At 34.0% G+C, this 15,915-nt stretch overlaps 1 protein-coding gene across 1 annotated transcript; it reads right to left on the bottom strand.

Moving 5' to 3' along the window:
• Positions 1-2,194: 2,194 nt before the first annotated feature.
• On the bottom strand, positions 2,195-15,590 carry LOC128550393 (baculoviral IAP repeat-containing protein 7-A-like). The gene is made up of 10 exons (XM_053529354.1): positions 15,122-15,590; positions 14,128-14,613; positions 12,852-13,003; positions 11,962-11,977; positions 9,928-10,074; positions 7,721-7,899; positions 6,934-7,024; positions 6,264-6,350; positions 5,866-5,964; positions 2,195-3,639 (listed from the first exon to the last, which is right to left on the bottom strand). Exons 1-10 carry the CDS (start codon positions 15,573-15,575, stop codon positions 3,443-3,445), a joined length of 1,908 nt encoding a protein of 635 aa, XP_053385329.1. The 5' UTR covers positions 15,576-15,590; the 3' UTR covers positions 2,195-3,442.
• Between the last annotated feature and the right edge of the window lie 325 nt (positions 15,591-15,915).

Genomic DNA, 15,915 nt, shown 5'->3' with positions numbered 1-15,915 from the left:
GGTTGTTTTGATATAAACAGGCAGAAGAAAAAAAACGGTTTTAAGATTCAGATAGGGGCTTTAAAAGTATAATATTTGATCCTTCAAATATGTTCTATATATACAAATCAATTTAAAGGAATACAAGTGATGTGATAAAACAGCATTTAAAATGTACGCTACGATGTTCTTTTTAATGGTGGAAAAAATCCTTTTTCAGTTTTGGTAAAATCCTTATTCATCTGGGTAATCTTAATAATGTTATGCCGAAGTCCGAAAACTGAGATTGTTGACCAGTTTCAGAATGAAGTCTTACCATTGTTCAGTTTCAAAATTGGGTTCAGAATCAACCAATCAGATGCAGGAGTTTTGAGACTTTTGTAACCTTGGATCGTTTCCAATATTCTCTTTTGTTTTTGGTTACATTAGCTAAAATTAATTCAGAAATCTTGTTTTTTCTTATGATACTTTGATTTCGAACTCACTCATCCTCTACGTGAACAAATCCTGTACTGCTGTACTCCACTTTGGTGTCTAATGCATTGTTTGAGTGTTTTATTTGAAAAGCAAAATGTTAATTATACTTCTCTAATTTATCGTCAACCTAGCACTTTTATGATCAAGGTGTGTGTCTTGCCAACCTCTAAAATTTGATTTCTGTAACAAAATTAATTGGCATATTTTTGAAATCTAAACCTAACCATCTACTTAAGATTTAAGATTTATGTTTTTTATTGACTTAAAATAACTGTAATATTTGTTGGTAATTATTAAATTCAAAAGCCTACGATATGAGAATTATTCAATAATTTTTGACAATGTTGCCATATAGTATGCAGTAAGAAGAAAAATGATAGAAAGCATATTGCCTTGTGTAGCTTCTTATATTTGATTATTGTAATTTTTCGCGTACACTATCTAAATATTTTATATCAATATTTGATATAACATATCATATCTAATCCATATCGGCCAGGTTCATTATGGTATAAAATTTATCGCAGATAATGATTCATTTTTTGTAAAAACATTTCAGACGCGCAGTGGTGCTTATCAGTTCATGTAGAGCCGTTTGTACACTGCATTTAAAGTGGAACGGTAGTGCATTGTTACATTTCGTTTACAAATCAAATAGCCAAATAATGAAAAAAGTATTTACTCTACTCCTTTGTTTAATTATTAATGTATAGACTATGCGGCATCTAGTATGTAAACAAACCATACCCCTTTCGGCTTTATTTCACCAATACATAGTGCACCTATGCAACGGTAGAGAAAAGCTGTCTAACGAGGAATAACATTTTTCAGTTTCACTTTCCTTCTTCCAACTTATGCTTACCAGAATTGATGATAACTCATTATCTAATATATATTTTATGTATGTTTGTAGATATTATATTTCGATATAAACGTTTATTGAATCGTTTCTTATCTCATGTGAAATAAACCTGGCATCATAAGTCAATTACATTGAATAAAAGCACCTGACAAATTAATTGTACGTCAATTAGGGTGTTTAAATACAGTCAACAATTTGACAGCCCATATAGTTTTCGAGGAATCTATCACACGCCCACCTCACGTTGTAACATCTACAATTAATATGATTCTAATATATAACAATATAATAATTATAGATCAGATTAATACATTTCTTTACTATTTTCTTTTCGGGATATCTTTTTTAACTATATTTTAGATTAATAAACAGCATGTATGTACCTTATAATTTGTACTCAGTTTTTATGTCAACGATTATTTTTTTCTTTTGGACAAGTCTATCAAAATCAGCTTCTAGATAAATTAAGATCTGAAAATAATATTTGAATATATATTGTTTTAAGTAAAGAAGGAAAAATGCCTCTTTTATCATAAGAATAATTAATCATGGAAACAAAGTTGTAGTGTTTGCTAATGTTAAAATGTAAATTATTTTTCTCAATAATCAATTTTCAATAAAATTTTTAATTTCATTTTTTTATATAAGATGTTTAACAAACTGCTTTCATATTCTTGAACAGCTCTAAAAATACTGAAAATATGACCTGAATATTCATTGGTTTATTTTAAGATAAAGAAGTAAATCAAAAGGTTTCTTGTAGCGTAGGATTAGGTAACAAAGGAAAAACTGATGCTATTTTCCGTATGTTAGAAAAATTCATAGTTATCTCAGTTTTGACCGAGTCTTGACTTTTAATGTTAACAAAGAAAGAAAGAATTGCTAGAAATGTTTATTTTACATCTAACGATATATCTAGACCTTAATTTCATATTTGAACAGGTAAACAATCTGTACATAGATATTATGTAAACATCAACGTGTATTAATTATACATTGCATAAGGTTTAACCTTTAGCCTGCTGGTGGCAAGTGATTTTGCCTTTGAGACTACTGCAGACAAAGATCAGACTGCTTATCATGGTCTACACAGTTCGTTAATCAGTCTGTAAATTTTCAGTGAACGCCTATTCGAATAGTATAATGAATGGTACTTCCCAAATTGAGTGATTGACCAGTCCGCTTTAGAAATGTAGCAAGGTAAAGGTAAAAATTAAACATACTTATAACATGTATAGCTAAGCACACTATAAATGCATGCAACCTCTAAAACAATGGAAGCTTTTTCAACAAACAACAGGTACATCATGATATTTAATTTTGAAAATAACACTACAAACACAATAAATGTGTAGAATATTGTACACGGTAAATACATTTTAGGGTAAAATTTGCAAACAGTCTTAGTCTTGATAGCAAAAAAAAATGTACATATTATTTTGTACTAGCTTTATAACAAAGAGAACACTGAGTAGTGTTTACTGTTATAATTTACATTTTCAAACCTTTCTTCTGTTACTTATCCACACACACAGCGCTGAACAATCGCAATCTATGTTAAATGACATAAAACAATCGTTTTCATCACAAAAATGTATTTTGTTTTTAACTTTAACCAGAGTCGCAATTTGTTTTCATCCTCTTTAATCTAAGTCCAGACTTAGATTAATTATATTTTGCTTCTCTCGGATTCAAAACATGGGTTAACAACGCTTCGCGGATATTTGGAGAAAGGGCTCTTGTAACAAACATGTAATATTCCAACCACCAGGGTTATTCATTATCTTAACAACTGGATCTGAGTATGCTGGAAAAAACAAGGAAAACCCCCGTCTGTTAAGTTTCCTTATTGGCTAATATTTTACCTATGTTCAGTTAAGTGTTCAAATCTGCATACGTGAATTACAACGTAAGAATAAGTCATTCACACACTGATCAACTCACAAGGAGACTAAATATTGAAACGAATTTGGAAGGTAAGACCATAAATGTTATTTCTCAAAGTGACAAACTTCTTAACACATTCATACAGTGATATCCTCTACAGTATATGAAAGTGCAGCGTACACCTGTGGTATAAATATATTACGTAAAATATGACTTGTTTGTTACAATGCCCCATCATTACGCCCGGTACGTCCTGATCTTGTCCTCAATGATATTGTTGCAAACAGGACAGTGCGTCATATTTTCAGAACATTTGTGGCAAATTCGGTGATGCGCACAAGGTAAAATTAGGATATCCGGTTCCTCGTCAATACACAGCATACACTGGATCATCTGGGAAAGCCGTTCGTTTTCTTCAGTAATCGCTTGCAAATCTGCAAAAAAAGATGATTGATAGAGATTCATTCATACACATTGCATATTTACTATCAAACAATTTGTCCCATCAGAAAATCACTTTCATTTTCTCGATGTATATTTATTAATTGAATGGGTCAGACACTAAATGATAGGTGTTCCCAGATAACATACCTAAAAGTGTTTGGACTCTGTACATTCATGCAAACAAAGTCTGTTTTTAGATTTGTCAGTCTGACTCAAAACCGCATGTTTTCCTCTTTTTTTTACCTTGTACATTTCAGTTTCTAAATTCTCTATATTACTTCATTAGCAAATAAAATTCATTAAACAAATATGATTAAAATCAATGGCAAATATATTGATTTAACCTTATTTACTTCCATACATTAAGTATCTGGCTTAATGCTACTTATTGTAAAAAGATTTATATGTTTTTTTATATATAACGTTCCTCAGTTCAGGAAGCCAGTTAGTTTTACTACTTGATTAAAGAAATCAAAGTTGTTTTACAAAGTTTAAATGTCATATCTGTTAATATTTACACCTATGTAAGGATTTGTCAAAAACGTACAGGAAAAATATCAGTAGGGCATAATAAAAAAGCTCGCTAACAACGTGCACTTCTCACAGGAGTGTAGCATTAAAGAGGTATTAATTCTTTCTTTATTTTGAACAACTATTTATCTGCTACAAACTGTTATTTTGCATTGTTTTTGTTTATGGGCATTCCTTTAAACAAGAGTAGGCATCTCAGTCAACGTCTTGGACGTGCTCATGACTAAAAATTTGTTCGTGATATTCCATGAACAATAATTATTTTTAATCAAGCTATTGTTCACATTACTTATATTAAGGATCATTGTCCTCAAAAACAATGTTTTGGTCGCTTGTTGCTTGATCCAACTTTCACTTCTTGTTGCAGTGGTATTTGTTGCTTGGTTCACTACCACTTACCTTCGAGATCATTTTCCGCTAAAGCAATGGTATTTGCCACCTGTATCACTTTCACTTACCTTTAGAATCATTCTCCGCTATTCTATGTCACTTGGTTCACTCTCACCTACCTTTGGGATCACTGTCCGCTGAAGCACTGGTATGTGTTGCTTAGTTCACTTCAAATCCGTAACCATTGGCAACTGCTGCGGTGGTAATTTGTCGCTTGGTTAGATTTCACTAAGCTTCGGGATCATTATCCGCTGCAGCAGTGGTATTCGTCAGTTGGTTCTCTTTCACTCAACGTCGGGATCATTGTCTGCTACAGCAGTGGTATTTGTTGCATGGTTCACTTTCACTTGCCTTCGGGATCATTGTCTGCTACAGCATTGGTATAAGTTGCGTGGTTCACTTTCACTTACCTTCGGGATCATTTTCTGCTACAGCAGTAGTATTTGTTGCGTGGTTCACTTTCACTTACCTTCGAGATCATTGTCTGCTACAGCAGTGGTATAAGTTCCGTGGTTCACTTTCACTTATCTTCGGGATCATTGTCTGCTACAGCAGTAGTATGTTTTGCGTGGTTCACTTTCACTTACCTTCGGGATCATTGTCTGCTACAGCAGTGGTATAAGTTGCGTGGTTCACTTTCACTTACCTTCGGGATCATTGTCTGCTACAGCAGTGGTATAAGTTGCGTGGTTCACTTTCACTTACCTTCGGGATCATTGTCTGCTACAGCAGTGGTATAAGTTGCGTGGTTCACTTTCACTTACCTTTGGGTTCATTGTCTGCTACAGCAGTAGTATGTGTTGCGTGGTTCACTTTCACTTGGTTCACTTTCACTTACCTTTGGGTTCATTGTCTGCTACAGCAGTAGTATGTGTTGCGTGGTTCACTTTCACTTATCTTCGGGATTATTATCTGCTACAGCAGTGGTATTAGTTGCGTGGTTCACTTTCACTTACCTTCGGGATCATTATCTGCTACAGTAGTGGTATTAGTTGCTTACCTTCGGGATCATTGTCTGCTACAGCAGTAGTATTTGTTGCGTGGTTCACTTTCACTTACCTTCGAGATCATTGTCTGCTACAGCAGTGGTATTAGTTGCGTGGTTCTCTTTCGCTTACCTTCGGGATCATTGTCTGCTACAGCAGTGGTATTTGTTTCGTGGTTCACTTTCGCTTACCTTCGGGATCATTATCTGCTACAGCAGTGGTATTAGTTGCGTGGTTCACTTTCACTTACCTTCGGGATCATTGTCTGCTACAGCAGTGGTATTAGTTGCGTGGTTCACTTTCGCTTACCTTCGGGATCATTGTCCGCCGCAGCAGTGGTATTTGTCACTTGTCCTTGCATATCAAGTATCTTGTTCACAATATTTTCCACGTTAGGATTCATTTCACCTAATCGATTATAGAAAAGACAAACTTTAAATACCATAATCATAAGTAGAGAAAATGACCAAAAATATAGCTAGTCTATTAAACCGATGAGGGATATAAACAGACTTCAGACCTATTGATGACAGATTATGATATAGTCTATCCTTTGTAAGATTTTTACGACATTGCTTTCGGGTGTTTACTGTCTAGATCTCTCTTCAGATTAAGGTTTGCTTATTTAAACTCTTTTTTCGTCAGTCGTGTTTTTCATTTGTTTGGGTTTTTGAAATCATTTCTCTACAAAATTTGGAAATATTTACCAGTTTTCTCCAGCTCTGCTTTCGCAGTTTCTACATCACGTTCTGAATATCCCATCCTTGTAACTTGACTAACCATTGATTTGGAAGCTAAAATGGATATAAAAAATAGATGAAATTAATGTTTTTAATTGAACTTTTTTTGTAAAACCGGTCCAAATGAATAAAATTGAAAGGTCTATTACGATTCATACATATCGCATTAAAGTTTTATATAAAATACGCTATAGATTTAAGAGCAAAATCCATTCTGCCGTTTATATGATAATTCGATATCTATTCAAGTCATTTGACGGTAGAACATTTTGTGTATCTTATAAACAAACTATTTATTCTTATATTTTAGGTCGATTTGGAAGCAAACTACAACATTTCAGTTACTCTCGACGCCTAATTCCTGGTGGAATTCATCGCCATGAGGGTATGACAGAAGAGAAACCTGTTTCCCTTTAATGCTGAACGCCAAGCAAGGAATCTATCATTTTGCACGTCTTTGGTATGATGCGGCCGGGGATCGAACCCACGACCTCCAGCACTCGAAGCGACGCTCTACCATTAGGCTATCGAGGCGGTTTAAAACAAAATGTAAAAGTAGAAAACAAATACGTAGAAAGACTGTAAATCGGAACAAGAGCCACATGTCAGTAAAAGAGCAACACACGAATTAACTTACGTTCACTGCTAGAAATATTAAGTTTTTCCATTGAGAGTATCGTGGATATTTCTGGTTCTTTCGTCGTCTGAGAAGTTGCACCGGCAGCACCCTATGATTACGTAGAGCTAAACCTGTATTAGGCAGTAGGACAAAGAAGCAACACATTGGCTGCTAAAGACAAGTTGATGTTAGAACAAAATGTTAGTTAGGGAAGTAAGCTGATTGATCGTTTATGACAGGTGGTTGCTTAATACAGGTGGCCGCTTTGGCAAGTTCAACTGTATTATATTGAATACTAGATATTGAATGAATTATCATTTTTTAAGATTAACGGTACTATATAATAAGAACGCCTGGCAACCTTTATTGTCATTTAATGTATTATGTTAATACAAAACGACAACTGTTACATCAAAGAAATCGACGACTTTCATAACCATTGTCCAGTCTGCCTAGTTTGGGCAGATTGAATAACATCAACTTTGGTCTATTGACAATGGATACAAAATTAAGTTAATTTACAACAAATCAGTCGTTGATGTACATTTTGAGGACTTGGCCCGCCAGAATGTTGTCATCTTATCATTGCATTTTTGCCTCGATTTGGCAAATAAAAGATACTGAATTTCAAGTAACTATATTTTATAACATAAACCAAAAAAGAAAATAATTAATCAAAAAGTAGGAAATAATAACTTCGGTCAAAATAAAAAGGAAATGAATATGTTTAGTACTGCATGACATATGTCCACACAATATGTTACTGTCCTAAAATTAACGTATTCACACCTTTAAGGGGACTTACCGCTGGTTGGCTACTGTGTCTTCTTTGCTGCATTGCTCTAACATATTCTCTTCCTTTTAGCTGATTAATGTACTCGCAGTTAGGGAAGTATGTTGCATGCTCTTTGCAGGGATCATCTCCTCCACTCCAGTCCTTGAGTCCACCATCACATGTAAAACATCGACATAAATCTCCTTGGCCTAGCAAATAGAAATTATTGCAAAATTATTTATCTAAATGCCAGTTTAAAGAAACTAAAAGCAAAATCCATCCTTCCTTTGTATCGCGTTTAAGTGTGTTCAGTAGATTTTAAGAGACACCGATCCTTAATGTTTTCCCTTTTTTTCACTGCTTTACTTCATATTATGTTATACTTATACTTTGTGTAAAAGACGCGCCACATAATAACTGTATTCCTCTGTATTTCCAGGATAGTAATAATATATGATTTGCAGGAGCATATTGAGAAATACAAGTTTCTAGTTACAAATTGACATTGATATCATTAGGCCATGACAATGTGTTTAACGTAAAAACATCGTATATAATGATTGTAGAAGTCTGCGCAGTTATACTGTATTTGATTAAGTTTAGTCTGGACCACACTTTGTTTCTGCAATGTAAGATAGATATTTATCTATGTTTTAAAACATATATTGAAAAGAGATTGACTGAGAAGGGAGAGCCTGAATTGTCCACCTGTCATCTTGTAGTATCGATGTATTATACCAGTAAAATCGGGCTAGCTACGTCCCTGTCCTTCACAACAATTTGGCAAAATGCAACAAAGACCATCGTAAAGCATTATACCAGTACCAAAAATAACAATTTAATCAAAAACTTTTTTTCAAATCATAGAAATACCCGTACCCTATGATTTTTATCATTGTAACTTATCATTCATGTAAGGGTATCCAAAACGTTTTAAATTACCGCGGACATCTATTGCTTTGGTATGAATACAAAATAATTTTCAGGAAATTTGGGTACTGGGCAATTAGAATAATGGAATACAGGAAACGTTCCGAACATAACTGTGCGCGACATAACATGAAGATATTAATGCCGTCGCTCGTATGATCTCAAAAATCAATCAGACATAAAAACAGAGGTCTTCCAAGCAGTTAAATTCTCTAGCAGCTTTCTGTCTAGTTCTGCCATGTTTGGAAAAAAAGTTTTATACATAATGCTCTGTTCATTAACTCAAACAAGCGAAGGTTCGAAAATGTATAAGAAATTGTGTAAAAGGCGTTATAAAACTTTGTTTTTCCAGATGGAAGCTTCTGATGAGTTTCTGTTCTACGTTTTTGTCACACACAAAAAGCTGCATGTGATACGGAGAAACTAAAGACATAGTAAGGCACCATTTGTTTTACCGAAAGGTTTAACGGTTTTAGCTGGTATCTCATATAGAGGCAATTCGAAGACTCAAATTGTCAACCTAAAGTGAACTAGAAATTCAATTTGAACCTGTTTCCAATGAATATGTGCCTTTAACATTTCAAAAAAATTTTGCTATCATTATGGTGCTCCGTCAGCCGTATACATACACATATATTAGTCAGTCTTAAAAGAATGTATTCTCAAATCGCATAATACAGCTACAGTGGGTTATGGTAAAGGAATAGTCCGAACAGATGATTGAAGAGGTGCACTACAAACGTACTTACAAACCTTGACAAACCTTGATTAATGTCAGGAAAAAGTGGAAAAAGCGACTAGATCAATAAATCAATGCTTCAAGTTTGACGTTGAATGATTGATTAACTTCGCGTATCTGAAACCTAACATTTTTTACAAAGAACTGTAGGACGTTAAACAAACCAAGATTAACACTTTCATATCTTCAGCAAACAGCATGTTAAAGATGACAAATATTATTGTTTACATATATATATATTTGGTATGAGGCTATCATTCTTTAGTACGAAAGTTATTAGTATTTGTTTCATCTGAACAGATCAGGACTGGACTTTTTAATATTCTCAATCGCAATTCTTGCGTTAAAAACAAATGCAACAAAATTTGGACTGTATACCAAAAAACTAATATAACTTTATAAATCCTTCTTCAAGAGATAGCGAACACGTGTCTTGAAAAGGGCCATTAATCGAGAGGTATAGGAACTCAAGAATTGCGTTCATTTTTTTAATGTTAATGCAGAATTAAAGCTTGTGGGAACACGGCTTTCTTTTCTTATTTGATATTTATCCTTGTATTATTTTAACCTGTAAAATATAGTCCAGCGACAGCTAGCAGTTGATGCGGGATTCCAATGTTGCTGGGAAAAGATCTGAAAGATGCCAGTCTTGCTTCCATTGTTTGATACTGAGGAGAGCGTATCTTGTAGGGAAGCTGGGAACCAGATGAAGTTCCTGTAATAAACAAAAATAAAACGCTGATATTTGGCTTCCTGAAGACCTTGTCAGTCCATGGCATCCATAACTTTGTACAATCTACATTGTTATTTTGCACCCGCCTGCATAGCTCAATAGGGTGAGCGCAGATCTATGGATCGCGGGGTCGTGAGTTCGATCCCCGGGCGAGGCGTATGTTCTCCATGACGATTTGATAAAAGACATTGTGTCTGAAATCATTCGTCCTCCACCTGATTCATGTCAGAAAGTTGGCAGTTTCTTGCGGAGAACAGGATTGTACTGGTACAGAGTCCAGGAACACTAAATTTGTTGCCCGACCCTAATTGTTTCTATGGCCTTGAAGGATTTTTCTTTTCAAAATTGCACTTTTTATGCTTTAAACATGCTCAGTGATGTTAGAAATCAACTTATTAATGCTCTAAAGGCATAACCCTCTTATTTGTATGCCTTATTTTGACACAAAAACAATTTTCGAAAGTCCCACTTAATAAATTAAAAAATACCGACCTAGCTACCTACCCTAAATTTTTGAGCATGTTATCGTAAACAAACAATCTTTTTTAGGCCTTTTCCATTGTTTGCATTTATAATTTGATCTCCGCTTTATCATAAATAATAGGGTTTGTTTTGCAACGAAGGACTGTTTAAATCAATACATTGTAGAAAAAACTTTCGTAACAAATAAAGTGTATTATGTAAATTATTGTTTGATGGAAAGTGTAAAACTTTAGCGAGTATAAGATGTAAGAAATAAATAATGTTTATCGTATAGCAAAGTTTATACTGGAAACACTTTTAAAGAGTGCCCGAGTTACCACGGCACTTTAAATGTTAAAATCAGTCTAAATAAAATGATGACCTCAATTTCTAATCATATGTGCTAAAAGTAGATTGTATATTGGTTAGGCCTAAACAATGGTTTGTCTCCGGTATCCCGACCTCACCTAACTTTTTTGCCCCAACCCTAAATGTTTTCTATGACCTTGGAGAAATTTTGTTTCAACTTTGTAATAGAAAGTTGCAAAACTGCACTTTTTATGCTTTAAACACGGTCAATGTTTTTTTGAAATCAACTTACTGATGCTCTAAAGGCATAACCTCCTTATTTGTATTAACTTTTTGACACAAAAGTAATTTCCGAAAAGTCTCATTTAGAAAACAATCTCCCCACCCCCCCACCAAAAAAAAAAAATACCGACCTACCTCCTCTAAAATTTTTGTCATGTTACCGGAAACAAACATTTTTTGCTAGGCATTACGGCATACATGTTGTATACAAATATACTTTTTGAGAAATTCGGTATACACACGGTAGTCGAGTAACCAGGTACTCATTTTTGTGTAAAGACCTAAAACTTCGATGGCTCGAACTAGATAACTCGAACAGTTTTCGACTTTCCCGGCAAATTCGAGCGAAAGAAATTCGACTGTATTTCTACATCCATCACTTTTTCATGCACTTTATGCGGTCGAGATCCGTTTTGGGTTTATTTATAGCCGCATGTATCATTCTCTTCTGTATAATGATTTAACCTGCCTTTCCTATTATCAAGGAGACAAATTTTGAACGCGTTTGCGAACGCGAGATGTGGACACATAGATCGTGGAACGACTCTACTTAGTCTAATGATATTCTTTCCAGTTTAAAATTTTCTTTTGATTTTAAAATAATGACTACGGCAATCTGTAGAATAACAATTTGTGCTCTACAGTTACATATCATGCTCCATGCTTTAACTGAACTAAAATATGAAAAATATTTTCAGAAAATAGGCACAAACCGTGCAAAAATGGTACACAGTATGTAAGTGTTCCGAGACGTAGGTTAGTAAATAAATTAAATCTGCATTTTCACCTTGTAAGTAAAAAAAACTACAAACATACCTGCTGATATTTCTGTCTGAAAAAATAGTAATATAAATTGTACGGTTAGGTATACAATGATAATTAAATTTGTACAAAGGATTGACTTTGTATTTCAAGACATTTTGGTAAAGAGAGTAATTTTTATATTAAGTTGGGCCTAAGACCTAGTAAGGGGACTCCATTGCCGAGTGGTTAAGATCGCTGACTTGGAATCACATGCATCTCACAACTGTGGGTTCAAAACCTCGCTTAGAGTATAGCATGCTTTCTGCGGGGAAGCCCTTCAGCTGGCTAACGGAAGGTCGGTGCACGATTGTGTCTGGCATGATCCCCTTGGACACCTGAGTTTATTTTTATACCATCAAACACTGCAATGTCGCCATGGGACCTATAATTGTGTCAGTGAGATAAACTCAATAAAAAAGCTCAAGTGTAATAATTCATTTCTTTCAGTTTGACATTTTCAAATGTTTTATATTTTGTAATACATTTTAGCAATTACATATGGTTTAAAATACTTTCGCGGAAGAGTTTGTAGAGTAAAAAACAATCAATTTATTAAGATAGTGTCAATTTTGTTTTGTTTTTTTTTGTTTCCCCTTTGTACAAGTTATAAAATAAACTCATTCCTCTTCTATATATACATATACGTAGGGGTAATTATACTTCAATGATTTTAAAATGACTATTTATAGTCATGCATGAAGAAGAATTATGCGCATTGCAAAGATATATATAAATGTGTATATATAATCATTATACCATATACGTATTTAAATACATATGTCTATGTATTTTACTTCATCCATGTCCAAAAATAAAAAATATGACCGGTATGTTTATATACAACGCAAAGAACTTCATTTTATTAAATACGTGCTATAAACGTTTGGATTTATAAAGTCTACCTGAATGCTATCAACTTCATGTTTGCCAAACTTCTGCAGCAAGTAGGTACATTTTGGCGAATGCTTCACGTGTTCCTTCAATACGTCGTCATTCTTCACCCAGTCTTTTAGACCAATGCCGCATACATAACATCTAACCAAATCTTCCCGACCTGCATTGAAAATGAGGATCTTTATGCATAAGCACAGAGCAAGCGATAAACACATCGCGTACAAGTTCATACTCATTAGGAGTACATTTCATTAAGTTATAATGGAACCTGAAACGTCAATATTTTCCTTACCGACGTTCAGATTTTATATCAGGTAATTTGTTATCGTTCGCTCTGTCTAAAAATAAACTTATATCATTTATTGAATAATTATTAGTACAGATGCGCCGTATGTAATAAAAAAGGTTATTAGACTTGTATCGAGATGCATACTCTTGTTCTTTCACTGTTGCGCAATATTTACGCGTATTTCACGATATGAGTCTGATAATCAAATAATATTATAAACATTTTTAAACTCCATGTAGATACATACGAATTTTAAAATATCAATAGTTTTCTGTATGGACGTTTTATATAATTCATATTAGGTACAAAACGATATAGATTTATCTTTATGACCTTATTTTAATTCTGTCAGTACTGTTGATATATTCAATTCGAAACGAAACGAGAAACGTGCACTCGTTTTATCACGGTTTAATATTACACTAAAAATGGCATATATAAATATTCGATAGGGTAAAACATTCCAAGAACGCATCCCTTCGACCAGCCTATAGTTCATAATTTTACAAAGTTAATCTTTCAAATTTATTTCTGATGTTATGCATGCATACACTAAAATTGTCAAAATTTTAATCCCTATGGCAAATGCACATCGTTTTGTTTGGCAAATGCACATTGTATTGCTCAAAAATGTTTCCGGGAGGGGGACATAAACCCATTACCCCCCCCCCCCCCCCTCCCCCGCCCCTTCCCCTGTCCCCTCTCAATCTCCCCAAACACACACACGCAAAATTATGCACAAATCTATAACAGAAATATTTATACGTTAAGTCAGCATGAACCAGTAAACCCGGATGATCCCGCTTTACGCTTTAAATACAAATAATACCATTCTGTAGGTCATGTGACAATTATCAAGTTTAAGAAATGTCTGACGTAGTAAAATACACACTCCTTTTACCGATAACATTTCCTTTATACAAGTGCCTTGATAAATCATAATGGAATTACATTACGAAAGATCAGAGAGTACAAATCATTTATCAAATGTATACCTGTATAGAAAAATCCTAGACCCACAAGTGTACCTCTGTTCGGCTTTTCATTTATATTCCACTTTGTTGTTTGAAATGATGACAGTCTTTTTTCATACGTCATATAATCTGCGTATCTAGGTACAGTTTGGTTAAAGGCATTCAAATCTCTTGACTGGCTTGAACTTTGTGAATTTTGTGCAAATGTGGTGGCATGAACAGTGGAAGAACTAGCGTTTCCAGTTTGATATGAAAAGCCTGATGGGAGGCTTGTTTCACCGTGTCGGGAAAACATTGACTGGGAGCTTATGGCCATCTGCATGCTTGGACAGTCTGTATCGACGTCTGTTGCTTGTATGGGATATTTATCTTTATTGTTTTGTTGTGGATGCGATGGGTTCTTGTAATTTTGCTTTTCATTAGGTGCTGCCACAAATTCTAAACCTTGTTGATAACATTTTTCTGCTTGCACTGCCCTTGATTTGACATGTTTAACACTTCTAGCACCTAAAATGATATAACCTCACAATAATGCACGCTTAGTTGACATAAACAGAAATCATTTTTAAGGATTTAAACCTTTAATTTCAATATATCATATATGTATTACTAATACTGACAAATATCACATTTCTTTACCGTATGATGACATGGTTATATATACTTAACTCTTGATCGATTCTTAATACATAATTCAGAACAAACCTTTCGTAAACTGAAATGGAAATGTAGTTTTGTTAACTTAAAATGTAAATGTTAAACAACACACACACACAGTTAAACGACGTATTCGGTTGTATGTTCAAAACAAATTACGTGATAATATAATACGTTTCGAATGAATAATCAAAACATGAATGAATGTGCGACGTTACGCATACGTGAATTTTTTTTAAAAAATGTATCCAGAGTCAGTGGAATAGTCAAATTTCAGAAAATGACTTTAATGTTTGTCTTAAAAATAAATACAAATTATCGGATAATCATAGGTCGTCTTCGAAGTATATTTACTAACCCCTATCAAACGTTTCCCATACGTTTACTTCTTCGCCAGATGGGATGCCATTTTGTAACAATTTCACCAATGACGTACTCTCTACTCTTCTTAGTTTCCACTGTTTAGAAATGATATTTCTTTTCACTTTAGATTCTGCCATAGCAATTTCCTCCGCTTTAGCCATTAACACTGCTTTACGTCCCATTCTAAAAACAGTTATCTTCCGCTTTTCCTTGAGCCTCTGTTGAAGAATTGAGCTATCATTACATAACTCAAAGTTATTTTGTAGAATACTGTTTCCTAGTTTCACTGAGAATGGCGAAGAGCACACCAGTAAACGATTCTGTGAAATGTTGTACAGCGTCGATTCGTTGGTATTTTTATGTGCTGGTTTCAGTATCAGATTCAAGATGTCTTCGGCATCACAAGGACGTAAGTCCGCACAAAAAGCGACACGACTATGTCCTCTCATGTTCTAAATGAACTTAAGACGGTATACCAAAACATTTTGTACATAAAATTTGATAACGCATATACTATTTTTAGAATAATTGGAATCCCACGCTTATATCTATATAACATCATTAATATTTCTCTGTAAATCAAAATAAATATTACAACACAGGGAAAACATGATATATAGATCTGTTACAACAGAACGTGTGATATTTATAATAATACACATAATGGCCTATTGATTGATTGAGGGACAGGCTTAAATGATCTTTCTTTAAACTTTAAGTCTGGTCATATTATTAGTATGAACATCCGAAGATGCGATTATTTTACTTACTATCTTTAAAATGCGAAAT

The sequence above is a fragment of the Mercenaria mercenaria genome, chromosome 17 (assembly GCF_021730395.1).
Source record: "Mercenaria mercenaria strain notata chromosome 17, MADL_Memer_1, whole genome shotgun sequence".
NCBI lineage: Eukaryota > Metazoa > Mollusca > Bivalvia > Venerida > Veneridae > Mercenaria > Mercenaria mercenaria.
The sequence above is the reverse complement of the archived record's forward strand: the minus strand, read 5'-3'. Positions and strand labels throughout refer to the sequence as shown.

What these genes read in the sequence shown, in the direction of transcription:
- LOC128550393 (XM_053529354.1), bottom strand. Translation starts at nt 15,575, where the DNA reads ATGAGAGGACATAGTCGTGTCGCTTTTTGTGCGGACTTACGTCCTTGT. An exon ending in TCTAGGATTTTTCTATACAG is followed by an intron (nt 13,004 to 14,127) that starts GTATACATTTGA and finishes TTTTCAATGCAG; the next exon opens with GTCGGGAAGATTTGGTTAGA. An exon ending in TAATATTTCTAGCAGTGAAC is followed by an intron (nt 6,351 to 6,933) that starts GTAAGTTAATTC and finishes TATCCATTTTAG; the next exon opens with CTTCCAAATCAATGGTTAGT.